The sequence below is a fragment of the Hippopotamus amphibius genome, chromosome 15, assembly GCF_030028045.1.
Source record: "Hippopotamus amphibius kiboko isolate mHipAmp2 chromosome 15, mHipAmp2.hap2, whole genome shotgun sequence".
Classification (NCBI taxonomy): domain Eukaryota; kingdom Metazoa; phylum Chordata; class Mammalia; order Artiodactyla; family Hippopotamidae; genus Hippopotamus; species Hippopotamus amphibius.
In genome coordinates, this window is record NC_080200.1 from 65038194 (window position 1) to 65064277 (window position 26084).

The 26084-nt window shown below is 47.6% G+C and overlaps 1 protein-coding gene across 1 annotated transcript; it reads right to left on the minus strand.

Moving 5' to 3' along the window:
* Window positions 1-616: 616 nt before the first annotated feature.
* Window positions 617-25585, minus strand: SRD5A1 (steroid 5 alpha-reductase 1). Its single transcript, XM_057708534.1, has 5 exons — window positions 25217-25585; window positions 13397-13563; window positions 9290-9391; window positions 7042-7192; window positions 617-746 (listed from the first exon to the last, which is right to left on the minus strand). The coding sequence occupies exons 1-5, from the start codon at window positions 25501-25503 to the stop codon at window positions 680-682; spliced, it is 774 nt and encodes a 257-aa protein (XP_057564517.1). The 5' UTR covers window positions 25504-25585; the 3' UTR covers window positions 617-679.
* Between the last annotated feature and the right edge of the window lie 499 nt (window positions 25586-26084).

A 26084-nucleotide genomic window follows, 5' to 3' on the forward strand; every position in this document is an offset into this window, starting at 1 on the left:
GGCGAGTGACCCGAGATGGGAGGGCTGCCATTGCAGCACCTTTGTGTTCCCAGCTGAGAGCCTCCAAGTCCCTTTCATGGGGGACACAGCAGCCCGCTCCTTAAGAATGCCCCCAGTGCCCCGCCCTGCCAGTGAAGTCACCTGGTGGACCAGGCTGCAGCAGGTACTGGAGACCTTTTGCACTGGCCTCCACTGGGCCTCTCTCTTTACACCCAATTTCTCTGCCTGCTCAGCACCCAACAGTGAGAGGCTGTGGTGGGTACACTGTGGGTACCCAGGCCTCTCGGATCTAGCGGGATGTGAGGGACATGAAGACAGAACATGCCTCCGTGGGGGGAGGGGAGACATCACCTTTGACCTTAAACCCATTGCTGTAGGGGGTTGTGAAAGGGATAGAGAAGTGTTTTGGTCCCTAGAGGCAAACCCAAAATCAGAGGAGGGTCAAGCCACAATTACAGAGTTTCATATCTGCAACCTGGTATGCAGCTGCTGTGCAATTTCAGTTCGATTAGACTGTCATTAGGTAGCTTACAAATTTGGGAGTGGAAAAAAACCCTAGAGCAAATCTTGAAAAAGGTGAAGGAGCAGAAAAATTAGAGAGACATAAATTCATTTATATCATCCCAAGGGAAATATGATCAGAAAGCTTCAAGTCGAAGATAACCCCATGACGACAAACTTAAAACAAAAATGGAATCATAATTTTTCTGAATTTTGGATAGTCTTCAAATTTCTCATGGTACCACCTGAAATAAGACAAAAAGTACATTAAACAGAGTTATTTTCTCACTGAAACATTTAACAGATGCTAGCAAAATGGACAATCTCTCTTATCATAAAGGGACACTGAGCTTTTTAAAAGTAGTAATAAAAGTTCTGGCATCACAGATATATAGTTTGACTTTCTATCATGAATAATTAAATATACCTGTTTATACAACATGATTCACAGAGCTGTGACCATATAACTCACCATCAGATTGGCAGGGAAAACTACAGGCATGCAATAAACACACTGATTGGTATACGGGGGAGCTATCTTTGCAGATTCTGGAAGCAGACAGATGGGGGAGGCGAGAGGAACAAAGTAGGTGTATCCCGAGTACCTTTTGGTGACTCCGAGAGTTGTCTCCAGTCCTCAGAAGAGAACTACTGCTTCAGACCCAGGGTCTGTGACAAGGGCACCCAGCTATGTGCCAGGTGACTCTCAAAACAAACCTGGGAGCACGTGACACGGGTCGTTCCTCACTTGGCCCTGCACTCAAACAGGTATTTTCAGTTTTGATCTAAATTAAATCAACAAAGGCACTCATTTGTTGTTGGGTAATAGCCAGCTGGGAAGTGTGGCAGCTACGTGGATGGAGTAACGTTAAAAATAATTTGACACAATGGAGAAGTAGGCAGAAAAAGACTTTCTGTTACGTACAAGAGCACTAAAAACAGATGAAAAACAATGAAGGAAAATAATTAGCTATTTGTTAAGATGGCAGAAATATATGAAAACAGCAACCTGACAGTGAGTCGGCAAAGTCCCGTTGATTTTAGATAAATTCAACCCTGTCGTCCACAAATACACCAGATGCTGTGGCGCTTTCATGCACTGGTCTGTATCCCCCAAAAGACACGCGATGAGAAACGTCCTAGGAGTGGGTCGGTGGACCTCAGATCAAGCACCACCTTCCCTGACATGAGGCCACAGTAACAGTGACTTTTCCAGATCAGCGATGTGTGTGGAGACAGGAGGGGCTGTGGGCAGCAGCGGTGCCAAGGATGTGCACATACTTACTCACGGCGGCCTGCGCTACGGTCTGAATGTGAACCCCGCACAGGTCGTGTTAAAAACCTAATGCCCGAGGCGATGGTACTTAAGAGGCGAGGTCTTCGGGAGGTGGTGAGGTCATGAGGGTGGAACCTTAAGAACGGACTTAGTGCACTGATTAAGGAGGCCCCAGAGGCCCCTGCTCTTTCTGTCCCGTGACGTTACAGTGAGAAAGCAACCCCAACTGCCCGTACCGGCACCCGGATCTCTGCCCTGCAGGGTCCAGAATGGTGAGAAATAAATGTCTGTTGTTTATAGGGCCCTAGTTTACGGCACGTGCGTTACAGCAGCCTGAGCAGACTAAGACAGCCCACTCGGGATCTAGGACACAGTCCAGCAGGCAGTTCCTAAGAGCCTCCCATGGGTTAGCAGTGTGGACAGCACGCTAGGAGAGCAGGGGGCAAGCCTCTCTCCTGCCCGGGCACCAGGGACGCTGGCCTCAGACGAGCAAGAGTGAGCGCGGCCGCTCAAAGTCAGCAGCAACAGGACAGCCGCTCCTGCACACGCCCTCGGGATGGTGCCAGGCGCTGTGCAGCGGCCCAGGAAACTGTTCTCATGTGTTTAATCACTGAGACCACACACCCACCTCAAGAGAAAATACTTTAAAGAACTTCCCTGGTGGTCCAGTGATTAAGATTCCTTGCTTCCACTGCAGGGGGCGGGGAACTAGGAGCCCACATGCCACTCGGCCAAAAAAAAAAAAAAAAGTACTTTAAGATTTCTAAGCATGAGTGTGTGTACAGACACTTTTAAAAGCACAGCAGCATATTTCTATTACTTTTCTCATTCGTTTTTCTACCCCTAGAATCAAAGCTTATGTGACACTGACCAGGGCTGGTTACCAATTTTTTTGTCTTGATTTTATTGCTGTCGAGACGGAACTAACATCTCATTGCCTTTCTGTTGAATGTGAAATAACCCATAACCATTTGTGTGTGTGTGTGTTTCTGGCTCACAAACAGCTGTGCGTTTGTTAACAAGGAATCGGTCATGGACAGTTGAGTAAACACTTTCCAAGCGTTCAGAATCGTGGTTAAGTAACCAAGTCTCATCAAATAGGCTGTGGCAATATGGCAGCATGTCATATTCTTGTGGGTCTTTTTAGAAAAACTGTTGCATCATCAACCATAGTGTCTTTTTTTTTTAAATAAATTTATTTATTTATTGGCTGCACTGGCTCTTTGTTGCTGTGTGTGGGCTTTCTTTAGTTGCAGCGAGTGGGGGCTGCTCCTCGTTGCGGTGGACAGGCTTCTCACTGCAGTGGCATCTCTTGTTGTGGAGCACGGGCTCTAGGTGCGCAGGCTTCAGTAGTTGTGGCACATGGGTTTAGTGGCTCCGAAGCATGTGGGATCATCCAGGACCAGGGATCGAACCCGTGTCCCCTGCATTGGCAGGAGGATTCTTAACTACTGTGCCACCAGGGAAGTCCCAACCATAGTGTCTTTTTAAAAAATACTTTTATTTTATTTACTATTATTATTATTATTACTTTGGCCATTTTGGGTCTTCATTGCTGTGTGCGGGCCTCCTCTAGTTGTGGTGAGCACGGGCTACTTTTTGCTGCAGTGCATGGGCTTCTCATTGCGGTGGCTTCTCTTGTTGCGGAGCACGGGCTCTAGGCGCACGGGCTTCAGTAGTTGTGGCTCGCGGGCTCTAGAGCATAGACTCAGTAGTTGTGGCACATGGGCTTAGCTGCTTCGTGGCATGTGGAATCTTTCGGGACCAGGGATCAAACCCGGGTCCCCTGCATTGGCAGGCAGATTCTTAACCACTGTGCCACCAGGGAAGTCCCAACCATAGTGTCTTGAAGACACATGGAGTTCATTTTTAAAGGTGACATTAAAATTAATAAACAGATTGCTTATGTAATAATTTGTTATTTCAACAGAGTCTGCCCTTCCAAGACTGTCCCTGAGGCCAGGCCCCAACCTCCAGTGCCTGGTGTGAATAAGGACACGTCTGAGATCAGATATTCTCACGAAGCTGTGAAGTCGTGTGCAGCCACCCAGGCTCCATCCAACAAGTGTGGCTGCTGGAGGCTGGCGGGAAGAAAACGGTGTGAAAACGCTGCCCCCTTAACCATTCCTTGAAATTCTGCCCTCAAATCTGAATATCTGTTAGCTACTTGGAACAGGTGACCTCACGTTTCTGATCTACAAATCTAATTATCAATATAATAATCATTTATGGATTTAAATACTTCAAGTCTAGTTGTTACAGAAAGAGATTCATTGTAATCAAATATTGCTTTAAGATCATTATCAATAAATCAAAGATAGTGCAAGGACTAGTGCCAGAAGTTGTTTCCTTTTGGAAGCAGTTTATCTGATGGTTTTGTTAGTTGGGTTGACTGGATTAAAAAAAAAAAAAAAAAAAAAAAGGAGATAGGCTTTATTTTGTCCTCAGCTTGTAAATCCAATATTTCTGAACATACTTCCACTAAACCGAATTAACTTCAGCAATTAAAACTGGTTTCACATTGCCATCAATTTAAACAGCAAATGAATGAAAAAGAGCTCTTTCAACCCACGAATCTGCAAAGAACACCTCTGGGTTTTCTGTACAGAGACGCTTGTTGGGAAAATGGGATTATTATTTTCTATCTGTGTCCCACTGCATGTTGAGAGGGATTTTCCTGGACTGTTTTCATTTAAGAAAACATCTTCACGACTGACCTGGTGTGCTCTTGTTCAGTTTTCCTCTGCCACTTTCTTGAAGTGTCAGGATCATCTCTTTCGCTTTATCATTAGAAACCAACCAATATTTGCTTTTTAATGTCTAATATAACAATGGCCAGGAACAGCATCTTCCCCCAGAGGTGAGGACAGCCATGAGAAGGTGGTCTTGGGCCTCCTGCATTGGGCTGTGTGGGGTGGGTGCTGGTGCTGAGGTGGGGGAGGAGGAAGGAGAGGGAGAGGAGATGGGAGGGAAGAGGGGGAAGGAGAAGATAGCTGGCTGTTGTCGTCACTGCTGTTACATGAATCTACTTTTGCTTTATTCATTTCCTAGGACGCTGTTAGATACTTTTAGTCTGAAGTGATAATAAGGGACTTCCCTGGTGGTGCAGTGGTTAAGAATCCGCCTGCCAATGCAGGGCACACGGGTTCGATCCCTGGTCCGGGAAGATCCCACATGCCATGGAGCAACTAAGCCTGTGTGCCACAACTACTGAGTCCGTGTGCCACAACTACTGAAGCCCGTGTGCCTAGAGCCCGTGCTCCGTATTGAGAGAAGCCACCGCAATGAGAAGCCCGTGCACCGCAATGAAGAGTAGTCCCCGCTCACCACAACTAGAGAAAGCCCGTGCACAGCAATGAAGACCCAACGCAGCCAAAAATAAATTAATAAATAATAAATAAATCTTAAAAAAATAGTTATAATAATATATCATTTTAGCCAGGCCTGTTGAGAATATGAATCTTTCTGGTTCTGAGAAAAGTGTTTCATAGGCATGAGATTTGGGGAAATCATCTAGCGGAGGAGAAAACCAAGGAGCTCAGACTCACTGTCTTTGCTTACATGCCGGAAGGGCTGTGGTGTTGGTGTCTCACGGCCGCTGTAACAAAGGACCACAAACCAGGGGCTTGAAACAATAGCATTCATGTCTGGAGACCAGACGCCTGCAACCCGGGTGTGGGCAGAGCCGTGCTCCCCTCCAGGCTCCAGGGGAGGGTCCTTCCAGCAGCCTCTCCCAGCTTCCGCAGCCTCTGGGGTTCCTTTGTCTGTGGCTGTAGCACTGCCTTCTCGCCTTCCCTCTGTGTCTGTCTGCACGTGGCCGTCCTCTCTCTGTGCGTGTCTGTGTCCACGTTCCCGCTCTTCATAAGGACACTAGTCCTGCTGGACTAGGGTCTCCCTCCAGGGCGACCTCATCTGAGCTAACCCATCCACGAGGACTCTGTTCCAGGGCTGAGGGCACAATCCAACTGCAGATGGTGAATCATTCCTGGACTCCAGAGTTGGTGCCACTTCTGTAAACTTAGCCCCTTCCCCAGGCCTCGCAGATAGGAACTTCCTGCGTATCTATCTTCACAGCGGCTCCAGGATACACACGGGTCCTGGCTCCATGCCCTGCTCCCCTCACTGGCTGGAGCTCACCAGCGCAGGGCAGAGCCTCAAAGAACAGAGGTGCTGCTCTTGGGATCTCAATAACTCTCACGCTTCTGCTGCAACATCTTCAAATATTAGCTAAGCAGACATTTCAGCTCTTCCTCATTACCTCCACTAAGAATCCTCTGCGTCTTGAAATAGGTCGTGAGCCTGGGAAATAAATCCCGGACTCCTGACTCTAAGAAGTCTGTGTTTCCCACAGCGCCGTGATGTCATCTATTCTTCTGCTGGCCCGCCAGCTCTGTCCTGTTCCCCAAAGAGATGACCAACTCTATGAAGCAAGACAGTGTTACACATTTTTGGATGTCTCTGTGGTAGCAGCCCTGGAGATCAGGAGGGAATGTTTCTGAGTGAATGAAGCCAGGGAAGCAGAGTGGTGTCCTCTCGAGCTCGGAGGACACGAGCCGTCCACGTGGGCACTGGGGAACCGGCCACGCCAAACTTTCAGCATCTCTGGAGCACCAGGGACTGTCCGATGCCGAGACAGTCCGAGAGCTCTCCCATCTCAGTGGAATGTGACGTCCAACCTGTCTCAGCCTGAGCCTCAGTTTACCCCCCTGTCAGAGTGGGAAGATGACCTCCAAGCTCACTTCAGCTTTAACATCCTCTGTGTTTTATGTCGTTGGCCAGGTAGATCATAGATCTGATAAAGGCCAAGGCCCCCCACTTCGGGAAACGATGTGATTTCAGGTACTGTATCTCAGGAGTCCATCGGGGCCCCACACAATCAGGTGCATTTGTGAGAAGGGGCTCGGCAAGTGCCCAACGCTGACTCTCTCAACTGCAGCCGCCTGGTCAGCATCTCCAGTTGTCATCGGTGCGTCTACGTCAGACCCTGAATCCCCTGCCTGACATTCAACTTGACCATCGAGTCCAGCAGCAGAAATTCAAAGAGGCTCAGGACAGAGTGGAGCAAATGCTGCTGCTGACATGTGTCTGACAATTACAGCCGGGCTATTCCTCAGACATTTGTGTGGTTCTGTGCTCATTTAGTCAAGCCTGGTATAAACTGGGAGTTGGCAAATTAATATGAACATTTTCAAAAATCTAACCTACAAATTGCTCTACCAAGGTCAGAGGACAAGTTAGAAATGCAAACGTGTTTTCAAACGTACTGGTGATGCTGCTGAGCCCTGGTGAACAGGATACAGAAGGTGAAGATGGCGAAGGCCCAGCCTTGGATGGACCAGCTGGCGAGGGCGTAGCCGCACCACTCAACGACTTCTCCAAAGTAGTTGGCTGCAGTGATGTATTCAAACAAGCCGCCTGGAAGAAAACAGAGACTCAGCAGTGCGTTTACTGCAAAATGATCCCTAATGAAACCCTGACTTAAGAGATATCAGTGGATACTTCCTTGGAGAACATAAAAATCAACTCTGGGAAAATACACCCTTTACAGAATTTTCAACAGTGAGTCACATCCAACATGACCAGTTTCACTAATTCATATTACAACTTCTGGTAGTAAGTATATGACCATACCTATCTGTTTGTCTGACTATAAAATGCTATGGTTTTAATATACTTCAATATATTACTTCACTAGTTAATGAATCAAGCTAATGAAACTTAAACAAGGTCGGGGAACACAGACTAACAGTTAATGAACTGGCTTGATGAGATGGACCTATATGGGCCCTCAGACCCCCCAAAATGAAGAAAATATGAATTTTCAGGGACAGATTCACTCATTCCTTCACTTATCAAATCTTCACAGATTCATCAAGTTTACACGACAGGCCAGACCTTCCTTGAAGCATGTGGGGTGCTCCGTGAATGGGACCCCCACCCCCACATCTGGGCCATTACACCCCAGGGAGGGTTTGGGGGACCCAAGGGGCAGAACAGGGTGATGGGGCCTGGGAGTCGGGCTGGGGTGGTGGGAGGTAGGGCCGGAGAGCAGAGCTGCACACTCCAGGGGTAACCCCTGGGGCAGAGTTTAAGTAATTGGAGGTTTGCAGGGATTTGGGGTCATTTGTTCTGTTGTTATTTCCATATGGCCCCCAGGAAGATAAGTGCAAGGGTTCCACACTAAGCGCTGCTGTGTACTTCTCACTTTCACTCTAGTTTTACCTACTATTTTTTTTTTATTCCATAAATTATTTATTTATTTATTTATTGGCTGCGTTGGGTCTTCGGTGCTGTGCACGGGCTTTCTTTAGTTGCAGCGAGTGGGGGCTGCTCTTCATTGTGGTGTGCGGGCTCCTTATTGTGGTGGCTTCTCTTGTTGTGAAGCATGGGCTCTAGGCATGTGGGCTTTAGTAGTTGCAGCACGTGGGCTCAATAGTTGTGGACCACGGGCTCTAAAGTGCAGGCTCAATAGCTGTGGCACATGGGCTTAGTTGTTCTGTGGCATGTGGGATCTTCCTGGAGCAGGGATCAAACCCGTGTCCCCTGTATTGGCAGGTGGATTCTTAACCACTGTGCCACCTAGGAAGCCCATAGTTTTACCTACTGATTTTTAAAAAAAGTTTTCAGAAGCTCTATTGTTTTCTAGCTTATATCTATTTTGTCCTTTTTACAGTATATCACTTCTTTGCTCATAATTTCAATGCCTTTTTCTTTTTTAAATATTTAAGCATTCACTTTATAACCTGTGTCTATGAATTCTAAGATCTGAGATAGCTCACCTTCATGGAGCTCTTACTCGTGGTGCCTTATTCCTCGTGGGCTCTGCAACTTTTGACTGTGGCCCTTATTGCGTGGTGTGTGGTCTGCCGGGCTCTCGGAGGCTTGAGCTGAAGGCAAGTTCCTTGGGGATCTGGGCCTGCATTGGCCACAGGCATGAGCGCACCACCCCCAGAACCACACGGATCTTAATTCACGGCTGGATGTTTTTCAGACCAGGCAAGTGGCACGAATTTGGGCCACGAACCAGGGTGGAGGTCAGCTAGGGGTCACATTAAAACAAGATGCCCTCTGGACGCCAGCACTCACGTCTCTGATTTTACCCTATGATGATTACTTGCTTTCTTGATTCCACGGTGATGCATTTACATTTTTCACCTAATACTTTAAATGGTTTTCAGAGGGAGGGTCCGTCAAGGTATGGATTCAATTCTATGGTTAGAAATGAAGTACTGGACACCCCTTGTAGACCATAAATTCCTACTCATTTCTCTTTCCAAACCCAGATATAATCAGTGCTTCCTTTTTGCTTCATAAGGGTTCAGTTAGCCAGAATTTGTTCTTCTATCATTTTAACAAAACGTTAATCAGTCATGGCTGCTAATAATAACAGTGACTCACTGAAAACTTGCAGCTAATAAATACTGTACTTTAGCTACGAGATCTGGCAAAACTAAATCAGCAAGGCATCATTCGATACAATTTTAGGATAAATTCCCCATTTTTGGTACATACCCCTTGGTATTTTATACCCGGTCTCCCCTGGTTTCCTGAGGTTCCTTAGGACGTGGTCCGAGTGTATGTTGATCACCATGCCTATCAGCCACAAGACAAAACCTAAAGAAAATAAAATATGCAAGAGTGTTACGGTCAATAAACTACGAAATCTATAAACCCAAGCCTGAAGGAGCAGTGTTATCGCACTCCTTCATAGTATCATTATTGGCATAACGTATTAGCCATGACTGGCAGCAAAAATCACTGCATATAATAAATATTGTGCTTTATTTAGAAAGATGACTTAGGGCTTCCTAGGTGGCGCAGTGGTTGAGAATCCGCCTGCCGATGCAGGGGACACGGGTTCGATCCCTGCCCCAGGAAGATCCCACATGCTGCGGAGCAACTAAGCCCCTGCGCCACAACTATTGAGCCTGAGCTTTAGAGCCCGTGAGCCACAACTATTGAGCCCATGTGCTGCAACTACTGAAGCCCACACTCCTAGAACCTGTGCTCTGCAACAAGAGAAGCCACGGCAATGAGGAGCCTGCGCACCACAGTGAAGAGTAGCCCCCACTCACCGCAACTAAAAAGAAAGCCCGCGCACAGCAAAAAAGACCCAACACAGCCAATAAAATAAATAAATAAATAAATCTATTAAAAAAAAAAAAAGAAAGAAAGGTGACTTATAAGCACTGCTCTAGGCCTGCTAGATAGGGCTTTGCTTTTCTAATAATACTATTAAATTATCTAATCTATTCAAAATAGCTTTACCTGATGGCCACAATCTATGTTTATAGGATGACTGCTACAATTAGAAATTTGACTCATGACCAAGTCCAAGGCTCTTTTCTAGGAAAAAGTATCATCGTTGTCAGTGGGTCAGCCCACAGAGTTTATCTGTCCTCTCAAACACTGTCTAAAGCAGGACGCCCCCTCCCTCTGGCCTAAGAGGAGAGGGGAAATCCCAGCACGTGCTTTACCATGATTGGCTGCATTCGGGCCCCTTGAGGGAGTGCTTCCGAGTTGCTAATCTCTGGTCTTCTCCTCTTCTTTCTCTATAACCTCGTTTGAACAATTTAACGCACAGCCACGGCCTCCCCCACCCGATTTCCTGCTCACTCATCAACCGGCTTTTCCCGGGTCTGTTCGTCGACCTCAACTCGCAACTAAATCTTCGCCGTCCAGCTGCCCGGCTCTGGCTAGATATTCCACAGCCTCTGAACGTTCTCTCCCCCATTCTTAAAAGCCTTCAGAGGTTTTCCATCACTTAAAGGAGACTCATCAGTATTGCATCAATTAATTCCAACAAGAAAAGGCCAAATGTCAAAATAGTGTTTGATAAAAGGAATAACATGATTTCATAAAAAGAGTTAATTTGATTGTTCTGAGATACTTAAAAAAAAATGTGAGGGGCGGATGGTGCTGAATGGTGGCATTCAATTCAATAGCAAAGAAACATACACTTGGAGTAACATCATTAGATACTCAGTTATCCCAGTGGCATTAAATAGCTTCCCACAGGTATAACAGGGACACGGAAATCATGTTCAGCTCTACAGCAAGGCTTTCAAGATTTCCTCCTTCTGATTTCACGAGGCGGCTTTCTTTCTAAACAATTTGTACCACATTTTCTAAAATGTTTTGTAAGTCACTTATTAGATCATCAATCTATGGCTGACTCTCTACCTCGTTTGAATTTCAGTGTGTCACTTCGAGGTGGTCTGGCCCCCAGTTTGAGCTTCCAGAAAGCATCACGTTCTCAAAATTCCATGCTTCCTTTGTTTCTCTTCTAAGAGACAAGCTCCCTGTGTTGCCTAGATTCCTAAGAAAACTAGTACCTGTGCTCACCTGAACCACACATTTAATTCCATGGTTAGTGATCTTAAAATCTTTGCACAAATTCTTTTAGATTAACCACTTTTACGTCTCTGGAAAATTTTTTGTTCGGATTTTATTACCATGGATATTTGCTTAACCTTTTCGTGATAACTATTGTAAATATAATTATTTCAGTGATTTCTAAAATTATTCATGTAATTACAAAAGCTACAAACGTTGTGAAATGAATACAAAAAAGTAACCCAGTTTGTTTCTCAGTTGGCATATTTTCTCATTTTCAACCCCTGCTGTTCAATCATAGAGAAGTCAAGACGTCTGTATAAAATTTACTGATGTCTTAAATTTTAGATCAGTTTCAAAGGCGCCTGCAGATAACATGGTCTATCTATAGAGCTACTTTAAATGACATTTAAATTCACAGACCAAAGAAGTCTTCTGTTTCGTTTTTCATCAAAAGTTCAAACAAATCATCATAGACACAATTCCCATGAGAATCTCGAATAAATATTTAAAACCTTTATCTTCAAGTTAAAAAAAAAAATCCCCTTCCTCTGTCCCCCGTTGCCCACTTCTGTGGGCCAGTGTGACGATCTGGTTTAAACTCCCACTCTGCTATTACTCCATTTAGATCCGGGGCAGCTGCTTAACCCTCTGACCTTTCCTTTCTCATGCAAAAAGGACCTCACTTCTGCCCTTTTCTGAGTCTTGGGAGGCAGAGGCGTGGGTGCAGCTCCTGGCAAATGGCCAAGCCTGTTTTGTCTCTTCTGATAGCTGGGGCAGAAGAAAATCAGACAGGCAGCAGGTCAATCAACATGACGTCAGGGGCAGGGTACCAAGAAAACAGTCTAGTCTGGTGTCTCATGGAGGCACAGGCTTGTGGAGCTGGAAAAGGATCTCAAAAATTTTCCCTCCTCTAATAGATGGGGAAGCAGATCCTTCCCTGTCATGATTCTCAGGTATGATGAGGACTCCACCCTGGGACTAAAATTTTAATTCACAGAAAAAAATATAACTGAGAAATGTGAAGCTGCTTCGTCGACAACAAAGTACCATTCAAATGTTCATTTTCTCTATGATGACAAATGTATACACGTGGAGAAAAAAGCCAACTGAAATGTAAGGTCACTTGATGTACTTTAGGGTAGAGGGCTATGGGGCAGTTTGAGAATTTCATGGACCAATTTCAGACTCTCAGCAAGCTACCACAGGAGCAAGCTATACCAGAAAGTGCTAGAATTTCTAAACGCCAGGAGGATAAACATACAGAAGAAACTTCCTTACAAACAAGAGCCCCCAAATTACATATTTTTAACATTCTTGCAAATATTTTTTAAATTAATTAATTAATTAATTAATTTTATTGGCTGTGTTGGGTCTTTGTTGCTGCACATGGGCTTTCTCTAGTTGCGGCGAGTGGGGGCTACTCTTCCTTGTGGTGCACAGGCTTCTCACTGAGGTGGCCTCTCTTGTTGCAGAGCACAGGCTCCAGGTGCGTGGGCTTCAGTAGTTGCGGCACATGGGCTCAATAGTTGTGGCTCACGGGCTCTAGAGCACAGGCTCAATAGTTGTGGCGCACGGGCTTAGTTGTTCCGTGGCATGTGGAATCTTCCTGGGGCAGGGATTGAACCCGTGTCCCCTGCACTGGTAGGTGGATTCTTACCCACTGTGCCACCTAGGACGTCCCCTCGCAAATATTTTTGATGGCTAATGTTCTATCATCATTTTTGTTCAGAACTTGTAAGGTTATAATTTAGAACTTCGACACGTACACTGCTTTACATTCACTGATAAAAATAGAAACATTTCAAAAACTTCACATACCTCAATGTTTCACATCAGTATAACCTTAAAAGTCTAATTGCCTTGTTGGAAAATGACCCAGTCCGACTGTCTCTGGCTTTCCAGAAGAAACTGTAGGAGATTTAAGGGCTGTCTTAGATTACACGGCCAATTAGTGCCCCACGGAGCTCACTCTTCACCCACTGTTCACTCTGCGGGAGCTGGTTGCTATTTTTAGACTCACCTTAAGAACAGGTAATCGCACTTTCAGCGCTCGAGTGGGCAAGTGTGCTGGCCACCTGCCTCACCTCCCGCTGCTAATGCAGTTCTGGGACAGCCCGGCCCTCCCTCCTGCCAGCCGGACCCTCGGCCCCCGGCTAGGTTACGGACCTCTGCGGACTCTCTGCTGTCGCGAGAAGTGTGCACTTTCTAACTGGACACTGCTGGCGGGTGAGCACAGAAGTTACGATGAGAAGGACGGAGTGCATTACTAAGGACACTCACCTGTTAGAAAACGGGGGTCAGTGAGCCAGTCGTCCGCATATACTGCATACTGGCTCAAGTATCTGCTCTGCAAGTAGCCGTTACAGGTGCAGAACAGGAATGCCAGTAGAAAGACGCAGAACGGCATGGGCTTTCCTCCTCGGATCAGAAACGGGAAAATCAAGGCCCTTTGGAAACAAGAAACATTTTTTTTTAAGTAACAACAATAAAGAATCTAATATCTGCAATTTTACTTTAAGTGTCTTGAGTTTTTAGCCTTGCTTTTTGTACAAAAGTCATTATCAACCATGTTTCAATAATGGACACCACTGTGCACAAACTCAGGCATCTCACTGCACAGAATGTGAAACAGACACTGAATGAGAGAGTACTGAAGGCTTCCAGAGGCTCTCAACATTCCCAGCATCCTAAAACCAGCAACTCGCTCTAGTCTGAGCAGTATGAGCTGGGGACGACCATCGCACTGTCCATCACCATCACGAGGGCTCTCATTCCCTGAGTGCCCATCCCAGACAAAGCCTCCCAGCCACCTGCACAGGGGACACTGTCACACACATACGACAGAGGACAAGATGAAGACGCAGAGTGGTTAAGTCATCTGCTCAAGGGCTAGTGAGTGGTTGAGTTTAAGTGTAAACCTGGGTCATGTGGAGATCATGTTCTTTGGTTATACCATGCTGGTTTAGGTGCCCATGACTAAAAGTTTAAAGAGGGAAAACATAAGGACCAGAAATTAGAAATGTATGAAGAAAACAGGATGCAAAAACTTACTCTGTGTTTGAATTTTTCTCTTTAAAATCAGTGTGTAATGCATGTGAAGAAGTGGCATCTCTATGTAACCTCCAGCCCTTAAGAGAATAATGAGGAACTATTTGCGACAACTGTACCTCAATACATTTGACAACGTGGATGAAATACACAAAATGCTTAAAAGACTGTCCACGACAACTGGCTCTCATCATGGGCACCTGCCATCTACGTCTACAAAGATTAAATCACGTGCTGCTGCAGCTGTGACTGCCAACGCCCCCGAAAGGTGTTCCGGGTGGCGAGCTGCAAGGAGGCACTCTGTGCTCTGGGAGAAACTGGCGGAACAGGTCTTTAGAGAGTCAGATATTTTCAGGGGCCAACTTTACGAGCCCGATCCTTGTATCTCCTCGTATCTAGAAAAGCACCAAAATCCTTCACGGTGACGACGGCTCCTTGGGACGAGCAGTAACCGTCTGTAAACATGTGTTGATTGCATGTTTTTCCCGTTCACCAAACCACACGTATACTGAGCTTCCCCCCTGCCTCTCTGGAGCAGTTTCTCAGAACTATCTGGGATGCAGTCCTCATTTGGCCCCCAATAAAACGTAACTCGCGACTCTCACGCTGTGCATTTTTTTAAGTCGACAAGACAAAGGTGACCAAAACTGACCCAAGAAGAAAGTGACAACCTGAATCCCTCTATCAGTTAAAGAAATTGCTGGACGACTGTTCTGTATCCAGATCGCGGCGATGACTACACAACTTAAGCCAATCGCCAAAACTGATCAAACTATAGACTAAACATAAGTGAATTTTATTTATGTAAATTAAGCTTAAAACAAGAAAAAATGTAAACATTTCTGGTTTCCATTTTGGCCACCTACTCCAGGGTAGAAACATCATTGGTTGCTGGTAGTGATAGTAATGGCACAGTAAGAGTACTATAATGCTGGTCACGCATACTCAAGGGATTCTTTCCCTAACAGTCTCACTCAGCATCTTGGGAGAACTTTCACGTGCATCACAAGCTGCCTTCAAGGTTCTCATCTTGTTCACACCACTTTCCCCAGAGGAAACCTTATTCGAGTTTAGGGCAAAGCATCCATGTGGTTAGGATGTCATCAGTGAGGTAGAGCTGTGCCTGGAAACGACCCCTCAGGAAGAACAGGGAATCTCAGCCATTTCTCTCTGCCTCAGGGAACCGTTGATTCCTACCTGGCACACAGTGGGTATCGTGGGCCGGCGTTTGGGATGCAGGTTAACTGCAAACGCTTACACGGCAAGACCAGGACGTGGTCCTGATTGGGGTAAGCGTGCATGTCTTGCATCGGCACAGGCTCCCTTAAAAAACAGGCAGGGATTCTGACACGTTGCGATCGGGTACTGTGGTCACACTGCCTTTCTGCCCCATCCTTGTTCCTCAGGCAGGGCAGGGGGCCTTGTGTGAGACCCAGAGGAAACGGTTGATGGCAGAAGACAAAACAGTTCTCACCCTGTCCCTGAGTGCCCAGACTTGAGAAGCACCAGGAGTAAGCAGCCTCACTTCCAAAGTCATCTGATGGGATTCTCTAGCCGTGTGAGAGTAGGAAGGGGACACTACGGTGAGAAATTTAGGAAAAAAACTTCTCAGGGAGTTATGGTCTCAAGGAACTTTCCAGGAGGTAAACTGCAGGACTGAACTGAGAAAGTGTTAGAATTCCAAGTTTGAAGAAATATGGGAAGGAAAAAAAAAAAAAAAAAAAAAAAAGAGCAGGAAATAAGACTTGTGGGGGATGCAGGGGCTGGACTTGGTTTAGAAAGATGCCTGTTAAAATGCAGAGTGCTCAGTTCCTGAGAGACTGGGACTGTTGACCTGAAAGGAATTCATGCTGAGTTCAACACAGGCTAACAGAAATGCAAGATCAGAAAGCCAAGAAAAAAACAGGAAGCTTGGAACAGGAAAAATAGGCACTAAAAAATGGTGGAAGGCAAACGTCTAGGCTAGCCAACACAAATTTCTAGATTACAGATGCTTGACGTGTTGAAGAAGCAACTCTGAGGAAACATTTTGCAAATGTGGTAGACGTTCCTGTACAGCAAACTTTTGGCAGATGTCTCTCAATTCCGTTTCAAGTTCAGGGCTGAACTCTGAACTGGCAAACATTGGCTGGCACGCTGTTAAACCTCTCTTTTGTTTTGCCTTCACAAGTGTTCCTCACCTGTCACTAACGTTCTATGCTTGTGACATCAATGTGAGTCTAGCTCAGGTGTCTGCAAACACAGCCCTGGGCCAAATCCTGTCCACCACCTGTTTTGTACAGCCTGTGAGCTAAGCATGCTTTTCACATTTTTAAATGTAAAAAGGCATGGGATGGGGCGCAATCAAAAGAATATTTCATGACACATGAAAATTATATGAAATTCAAATTTCAGTGTCCATAAATGCAGCAGTACGAGAACAGGGCCATGGTCCTCTGTTTACACATCGTCTGTGCAGAGTTCAGTAGGTGTGACAGAACCTGCATGTGGGGCCATCTTCTCTCTTCACACTACTGCCTGGTGGGTTACCCATCACCGTGATGCAACGATCTGAGTGCCAAGCACAGTACCGGGCCATGTGTGACCGTGCCCACCCATCATGTCAGAACAAGAAAAGTTCTTGGTGTCTGGAACCTCCCTGGTGGCACAGCGGTTCAGAATCTGCCTGCCAATGCAGGGGACATGGGTTTGATCCCTGGTCCGGGAAGATCCCACATGCCACGGAGCAACTGAGCCCGAGCGCCACAACTACTGAAGCCCGCACGTCTAGAGCCCGTGCTCCACAACAAGAGAAGCCACCGCACTGAGAAGCCCACGCACCGCAACGAAGAGGAGCCCCCGCTCTCCACAACTAGAGAAAGCCCGCGTGCAGCAACAAAGACCCAACACAGCCAATAAATTAATTAATTAAAAAATAATAATGAGTTGAGGAAACACTAGTTCAACTACAGTCTAAAGTGGAATCTGCCAAGATGTTATAACTTATGGTGGTAAAAATGTGTGGGAGACACACACAAATCACAAATTTACAAAGCTTGTGAAAATGTAAGGTGTTTAAAGCTATCTCCTATACCACCAGGTCCTTTGCAAAAAAAAAAAAAAATCTAGTGTGTGTGACTGGACCAATAGTCAGCAGCGAGTGTGACATTCCCTCCACGGACTTGACCTCTATTTTGAGCTCAAGCCAAATTTTCCCATTGAGAAAAATGCCCTCAACCACTACTACTGAGTTTTAAAGGACTTTGGAAATTAGCTTTTGCTACAGGCTTGATAATGTTTCTTAGTGAATCCACCTAAAATTGTAAGACAAAAATCACTTACGTGCAAAATGTACACTGTGTTGTGTCAGCCACTTCAATGACACCTGACACTGCTTGAGTCACAAGTCATGTCAAACTGCTCTGTATACTTTCTGTGCTATTAAAATTAAAAGCAGCAGCAAGATGTACATTCTCACATCACTGTGCAGTGGACTCAATTTGTAAGCCCAGCCTAGTTCCACCAGTGTTTCTTGAACCTTGATTTCTGTACTTCAAAATCCGTTTAGCTAAATAATTGAGGAGCGGCTACCTCATCTTTCATCGGAAGATGTTAATCTACGACTCACTAAAAGGCAGACATCAAGAGAGAAGCATGTACTAGAATTTCATAAAAGCCTTTCAAGCCAAGGTTGTGTTCAATTAAAATCATAAACTTGTGGGCTGATACTAATGTTTGGTAGTACCTATGTGCTTGAAAAGACATTTTCAAAGATAAAATGTCATCGCAGATCAGCACTAAAAGGTAGACACTTACAACAGACTGTGATAAGAAGGTGCCCTAACTCTGACGCCCAGTTAAGTTCAATGTTATCCCCACCTCCCTCCAAATCCCATTCTTCTCATTACACCTGTATTACCAAAATTGTACCAAGGTATTATATTTCAAATTTTGTCAATATAATTTTTGTCAACATTTGTTTTCTCTTTTGTTACAAATTCCTACACCATGTACCTTATTTTGCCCTTGGCTTACAAAGTTTAACATATGCACTATTTGGCCTTCTCCCAAAAAGTTCACAGGGGGCAACTTCCTGGTTGTTCAGTGATGAGGACTCTGCACTTTTACTGCCAAGGGCGTCGGCTGATACCCTGGTCAGGGAACCCACCCCAAGCCAGGCAGCGTGGCAAAAAAACCCAAACAAACAAACAAACAAATCCACAAAAAATAAAGTTACAGCCCTTAGTCTAGATTAAAACGGGAGATCTACTCTGGAAACGTCACTTTGATTTTCTTAGAAAACACCCTTGCCTGTGGCCCCGGCACTTAGATTTAAGGCAGCCGCTGTGGTCCAGGGCTCACTGTGGCTGGTGGCAACTATGCACCTGTGTCCTGTACTTCTGCTCCTGCTTCATGCCCTGGGGAAGCTGGTCATAAAGGACCTGTGCGGAGGATTTACCTCTCTTTGGTCTCACATGAACGTCGGGAAAGGGGCAAGGACAGGAAACAGGGCCTTAAAGAGGCTGACACAGGCCTCTTCTGTTGCTCTCTGATCTCTACCCTTGGAGGGGACAGCAGTGACTCCACTGTCCACAGGCCTGGCCATAAAACCACTGAGGTCTGAACAAGCTATCCCGAGCAATGCCACCTACGTCTGCAGACCTCTAGGAGGGAGGTGAGATCTTCCTCCCCATCTTCTCCTTCCCCAGAGGCTGAGCACGCCCATGGGCACCAGCCACCCTGCCTCTGGGGTCACGCCAGCTGGAGTCTTCAGCAGCAGGACGTCCAGATGCAACATGCCTTCCAGAGTGGAGCGTTCCGCTCCCTCTTGGCGTCTTTTGGATCATCTGTCTCCTTTTGGGCTATTCCCTTTAGCTTTACATCTTTTCCTTGGAAATCCATGCAGCTGTTCTCAGCAGTGTTTTCCTTTCACCTGGGCCAATTAGGAACCAGAGGGGGGGTGAGGAGAGGCAGTTTCTGGGCATGGCTTTTATCTGAGCCTTCATCTTGACTTTGGGGGGACAAGAGCAGCTCCAGGATCGTGGTGGACCCCAGCTGTTTATCGGGGTGAGGGATCCAGGCTCAGACAGTAAGGAAGGTGGGCATACCTGCTGGGTGGACACAGCACCTGTCACAATCCCGGGTCTGGGACCCAGGCCGTCTTGGTTACGACAGGCACTCACCTTCTAAAGCTCTTCTCAGACACTGCCTCACCCTCACAATCACCTGTGGGAAATGAACACTACCCCTCTTTGGAAAAAAGGTATTATGTGAGAGATGGAAAATTCCTTAAAATAGAAATCATCTTTTGAGAAACTGTGAAGCATTGGGACTTAAAAGTATTTTATTTAGGTCCTGAGTTATAAAGCCATTTCCTCCTCTGGATACACAATAGCCAGGTCCCAAGGAGCTAGGAAGGAATTCTGTTTCCCACATCCTCAGAAGAGGGTGTGGGACTGAAATGACACTTTGTTCTTCATTGTGTCACAGTTTCCTTATTTTATTTTCTTTCTGTTCCATGTAAAGGAAGGATATGTACTTTCCATCAAATAGTTTACCCAGGGAAACTTGCAAAGGTTTGTGTTTGTAAGGCAATCAGGAATGCAGGCTATGTTTGATGACCCGATGAACTAAAAACTCTGAGATGCCAGAACCACCTCCGTGGTGCTTTGAGCAGGTGGTGCTTTGATGCTCAGGGTAGTCTGCCGTCTGTCTCCTTTGGGTGAGTTTACACGCTCAGACAGCACAGAAGTGCTTCTCACAGTTCCTGATATAAATAGTCCCAATAATTCCTAATCCTATACAACATGCTTTTCTTTTTTTGTTTTTTTTAAAACACTTCAGAGCTGTTATTATTACCCTATTTAACAGATCAGGACCCAGAGGCTCAGAGAAATATGGTGCCCTGGGTGACGGAGAGAGACACTAGGAAGTGGAGGGCTCCAAGGCAATGTTCCAGGTGTGCCATCCACAACATCATGAGGAAGAGGGGGAGGCAGTGGCGGCAAGAAGCAGGACCAGGCAGGGTTGGCTCTGTCTATTCACTCTGTGGCACGTTAACCTTTAGAAGTCATCTTTAGTTAAGAATTTCCACTAAGCCAGTACAATACTTATGTTAAGTGACAAAGTGGGATATAAAATTTCATGTGCTTTTATCCATGTTATCTTTACTGCTTAGAAAAAAAAAACACACGATCAAAACCTTCTTAAAGACAGTGAGGGAGATGGGAAAGAGGCCAATGAATCCTGGGGTCAAAACAATATGATTGGCCAAGAAGAAGACAAAGACCTGGAAGGCCACCCCTTTATAGAAAATTTAAACTCCCCAAAGGCGCGACTCTGGGGATTCTCTCCCTGAGCTCACCCATGTGCCTTTCTGCGTGTACTTTGCTTTTCCAATAAACATTTTTACTCTTCTCTTTACCTTCTGTTTCCTCACCTGAACTCATTCTTGACAAGGCCAGCAAGAACTAGGGCCCCAGGCCCTGGCCACTGGTCCCTGTGGTCCAGTGGTTAGGACTCCCAGTCTGGGAACTAAGAATCAAGATCTTGTTTCTAGATACTGGTCTCTGCCACCTGCTGCAAGCTGCCGTTTACTGCTGCCTGCGGCCAAAATCACTTTCAAATGTTAACATGCCAGCACCCACGTGGAGCGACTATTCTTTAATTGTTGAAAGTTAAGATTTCAGTTTTTGGGATTCCAGACACAAGCTCCATGACCGTTTAATTTACATAGTAAACTACAAGAATTCTCTCTTAAAACGTTTTCCCAGTAAACTGAAAGAACAACATTCCAGTTTTCTTGCAACACGAAACAATGAAATAACACAATTATTCAGCAAATGATTCACTCTGGAAAGAGAAGCAGTTGGCCATTATCTCCCAGGAGAGCCTATAACGTTGCCCATCCAAGTTTGGGAACACTAAGTAACCAACTCGGTGACCTGGCAGTAATTTAGGTAATGGTAGGTTGAACCATTTTAAAATGTTTAAAACTGAGAGTGGTTGTTAATTTTAATATTTGGCTGTATTACTTTTTTTCTCAACAATTGGACTTTGTTGAAATCTACAGCACTTCCTAGATTTGGATCAGTTTCTTCTGCTTATCTTCCCTCTTGTAAAAGACTCTTTTGCTGCAGTGATTAAACTGCAATAAAACTACATACTTAACTAAGCACTCTGCCCTTTCCAGGCAAGCGGACAGACACAATGAATACTTTCCTTTCTGTCATTCTATACTTTGGCATAAAAGTGTTCTTTTTCTCCAATTATTTGAATCCGCGAGGCAAGGGCTGGGAATTTGGTGTGCCCTTACCCTCTCCAAGTCTCTGCTGTGCTTTAATGTTCCACAGGCTTTAAGACACATTTAAAAGAGAGGCCTGGCCAGGCTGTCTCCAGGCCATTAACAGGCCCAGCAGGAGGAAAGACCTGAAGTAGGTGAGGTGCTCTGAGGCACTACAATCAGGGGTGACAGCAGAATCCAGATCCCACAGGGTCACAGGTCTGGCTGAGCACAGACCTTGGGGTGGGCATTGGAAAGTCTGCCCTCCGGGCGGGGGGTTGTGTTTCGCACACTTCCTCTGTGGCCTCAGGGTAAAGGCGGTGACTGGGCCCCCGTGGTTGGGTTTGTAACTATTGTTACACAGAGGAGCTGATGAAGAAATAATCCGCTGACTCACTCACTCATTCATTCATTCACTGCTGAATGGAAAGGGAAAATCCGTGACACAGGTACCCTGGGTTTGGGTCAGACGGCCTCCCCGCTTGGCTGCACAGAAAGCAGCAAAACACGCGGTGAGACAGGGTTGAGGGAGACACACCTGGGCCTCTGACAAATGCAGAGCAGCTCTGAGCTGATGTGATAACCGAAATGTGCCCATTGGCAGCATGCACCTGCCTCAGGTGAGCAGGTGAGAGGTCCGACATGCTCTACACACACAAAACCAAGGGCGGTGTGAGAGAATGCGGGTGGCACCCTGGGGAACTCAGAAGCCTGCGGCCAACAAGAGGTGACCTTGGCACGAGGGCTGCTGGTGGGACAACCGTGTGGTTTGTCATGGATTAAAAAAAGTTCCTATAGAGACTTCCCCGGTGGTCCAGTGGTTAAGACTCCGTGCTTCCACTGCAGGGGGAATGGGTTCGATACCTGGTTGGGGAACCAAGATGCCACAGGCCACACAGTGAGGTCAAAAAGGAAAAAAAAAAGAAAAAGAAAAAAGTTACTACAAACACCCTTTGCTACCCTTGGGGGAGCTGGTTAGGGCCCCAGTGCGTTCTGTCCCTTGGTTGTCCCCACTTGCCCTCCTAGGCAGGCCTGCCCTCCTGTCCCTGGCTCTTGCACCCCAAAGACCCTGCTGAATCCCAAGAGTTTGTCATGTACTCAATGACGTCTTAAGAGAACATTTTGTCTCTCTCTACACACCCAACAACAAGCAGAGTGCCAAGTACATCAGACAATCCTTAGTCAATGTGCGCCAAACGAACAGATGAAAACACACAGGCAGATGCCCCTTTCCGTAGACCATGGGAAGCCCCTCCATCTGGCTTCAGTCCTCGAGTGGCTAAAGCTCCCCCAGGGCAGGGCCCACCTCCCTCCCGCGTGAGCCCACATCCCAGCACGAGGCCACGGCACACGTCTGCCAAGTTGCGGAAGTCGCCGTCCACTCGGCCTCGCGTCTCCTGAGCGCATCCCATGCTTTGCGTTTCTCTGGCCACCGGCCTGACTCAGGCTTGGATTCGCACCTTCTCCCTTCTGACTCAGTCCCGTCTGGTCTGCAGAGCCCTGATGAGTGAGGGGGCTGCGGAAACAGCTCCTGGTCTGCTGGATGGTTTGGAACAAGCGCTTGATACGGTGCGTGCTTCTGTTCTCCTCTGAGTGCTCACCGTCTTAGGTCAAATGACCGTTTAATAAATTAGTTGCTTGGGTAGAATGGAAGATGTTTATCTTTTCTATTTGGAAAACTTAAATGTCCCCAAACCACATGGGCTATTTGTATAGTAACATGAATGACTTGGGGAAAAAAAAATAGCCCAGCAATTTAAAAACTACACCCAACCGGGCAAATCCTTGGGAGCAGAGTTTTTGAAGCCACTGGTCTAGAAACTGGGGACAGGGGGCGGGGTAGTCCCAGCAAGCTGTCATCCAGCAACCTTGGGCAAAACACCTGAATTCTGTGGCTCCGTGGCCTCATCTGCATGAAAGGATCTATTCCAGCTCTATCTGCAGAAGCGACTTTGGCATCTGGGAGGCTGCATCCCGTCTCCCACTAGAGTGAGCCCAGATGCAATCACACAGGGCGCCTTACGTCAACAAGCTTCAACTCCAGGCTTTTAGACAAAGCTCTGTAAAGTCTCCCTTCACATCTTTCCAATACCTTCAATGTCTTCAGAAAATTTTTTTCTTGGCACTTGAAGCAGGCAACAGTGTGCACGTGTGTCACATGGAGTATGTATGTGGATGTGCCCACTGGCACAGGGACACAAAGTAGTGTCATTTGTCACCACTGAGCATTCAGATTTGCCAGAACCTTGAAGGCATTTTATGGAGTTGCCGTTAATACTCAGTACGCATGCCAATCCCACTGGTGGGTGGCTGGTACCATGGTGGTGCCCACTTCATTGCTGGGGAAATGTGCTACACAGCAGCTTAGTAGCTTCCCCTACCCATCACCAGTGATGCGGCTGGATGACATCCAGGGCTTGCTTTTAGTTGTGAAAGAAATACACAGACACAGGTTATGACACGTTTATGGAGAAAAGTACACAGTCATGAGAATTCTATTGATATGCAAATTGAAGTAACTTTGCTTACTGGAATTCCCTAGGAGTGTCAGGTACATGGGACTCAGAAAGCCTCTGTGGAACACTGACTCTGCCCACTTCCAGTGCCTGCTTAAAAGCAGATGGGAAGGACTTCCTAGGTAGTGCAGTGGTTAAGAAACTGCCTGCCAATGCAGGGGACATGGGTTTGATCCCTGCTGTAGGAAGATCCCACATGCCACGGAGCAACTAAGCCCACGCACCACTACTGCTGAGCCTGCGCTCTAGAGCCCATGAGCCACAACTGTTGAGCCTGTGTGCCGCAACTACTGAAGCCCATGCACCTAGAGCCCGTGCTCCACAACAAGAGAAACCACCTCAGTGAGGAGTCTGTGCACCACAACAAAGAGTAGTCCCTGCTCACCACAACTAGAGAAAGCCCGTGTGCAGCAACGAAGACCCAACATAGGCAATAAATAAATAAAGTGTATTAAAAAAACAACCAGATGGGGACACAGCTGCACCAGGGACTCCAGAGGGGCTTAGAAACACCCGCACTTATTTCTTCTCCCGCTCTATGAAGTGGGTGTAGTCAGGTGGGACCCATGATCAAAGAGGTCAAGTAACCTGCCCACGTTCACAGAGCAGGCGAGCCCACCCTTTTTAGAACACCCTTTTTACCTGGGCAGCCTTTTGAAGTCTGAATACAAATTTTCAAATTCTGATTTTAAATTTTTGTTCAGCCATTTGGTTTAGCTGTGTAAAAACCAAAGCCTAAGAGCTGGAGAGAGTCCCAACTTATTATGAGACCTGAACAGTTCAGACACAGCCATTGAGCACTCTTCACAGAAACGAAACATTCGGAAGTTAGTTTAAAGACCTGATGTGTGTTAAGGTTATTTCTTGGAAAGCCACTTCCACAGTCGTGGGGGCCCTTGCGTGACGTGGAGGCGTAATCTCTGAACGTGAGCCACGCAAGCCCATGCAGTCTGTACACTGCACTGGAGAAACCACAAGTAGTTTTAGGAAAACAGACGCCCAAGTTACAGATCACTGGCTCGAGGAAAAGCGCTCCTCCACCCACAACAGAGTCCAAAATGGAAATAGAAAAGTAGGAAGAGGATGCTGGGAGAGGGAGCAGGTGCACAAGGGGAGGGCGCCTGGCCCTGCTGCACAGGAGCAGGGAGCCAGGCTGGGGTGGCAGGGAGAAGGCAGCACACCAGGGGTGGCAGGGAGAAGGGAGTGCGTCAGAGGTGGCAGGGAGAAGGGCGCACCTGGGGCGGCAGGGAGAGGTGCGGGGCCCCCCGCCCTTACCTCTGCGCGTAGTGGAGGAGGAACATGGTCAGGAGGATGCAGTTGGGCCAGCGGTCGAGGCGCTCGGCCGGCGCGCTGGCGCCCGCGCACAGGAGGAGCGGCAGGGCCAGCGAAGGCAGCTCCTGCACCGCCCAGGCGGCCCGCGCCGGCAGCAGAAAGCCGGCGCGCTGCGACGCGTAGCGCCCATAGGGCGAGCCCACCAGCCTCAGCACCACATAGCACAGGAAGCCCAGGACGCACTCCAGGTAGGCGAGCGCATCCAGCAGGAACCACTCGGCCAGCTCCATCCTGGGGGCCGGCAGGTGTGCTCCATGGCCCGGCGGCCGCGACGGGCCACATATAGGGCGGCGGCGGGGGGGGTGGGGGGGGTCGGGAGGCGCGGTTACCTGAGGTCGGTGCCCGCTGTCAAAGTCTCCGGGCGGGATCCGCCCCGCGCGGGCGGCCCGGAAGCAGCGGGTGCGCAGACCCCGCCTGTTTCACCAGCCCGGCGCGCCGCGGGCCGGCGGTGGGCGGGGTGGGGGGGGGAGCGGAGGCGGGTCTGCCGCCCACCCCGCCCCCACGGCCAGGGCCCCGCCCACTCCGGGCCTGCCCCGCCCACTCCGGGCCCGCCCCGCCCCCGTCGCCGCGGTGCCCACGCGCGACGTCGGGCTCTGCGCACGCGCGACGTCGGGCTGTCCGCCGCGCTGCCTGAGCCCGCGCGGAGACCCGTGCGCCCGGCCCGCGGGCGCCTTTCGGCCTGCTCTCTGGAGCCATTTTTCCGCGCAGAGCGATCCCCGGCTCTTCCCGCCCGTCGTTCTCCGGGAGCGCGGGTCGCGGCGCTTTGGCCGGTTTCCCGAGGGTCCCGGCGGGCCCGGCAGCGGCGCAGGCG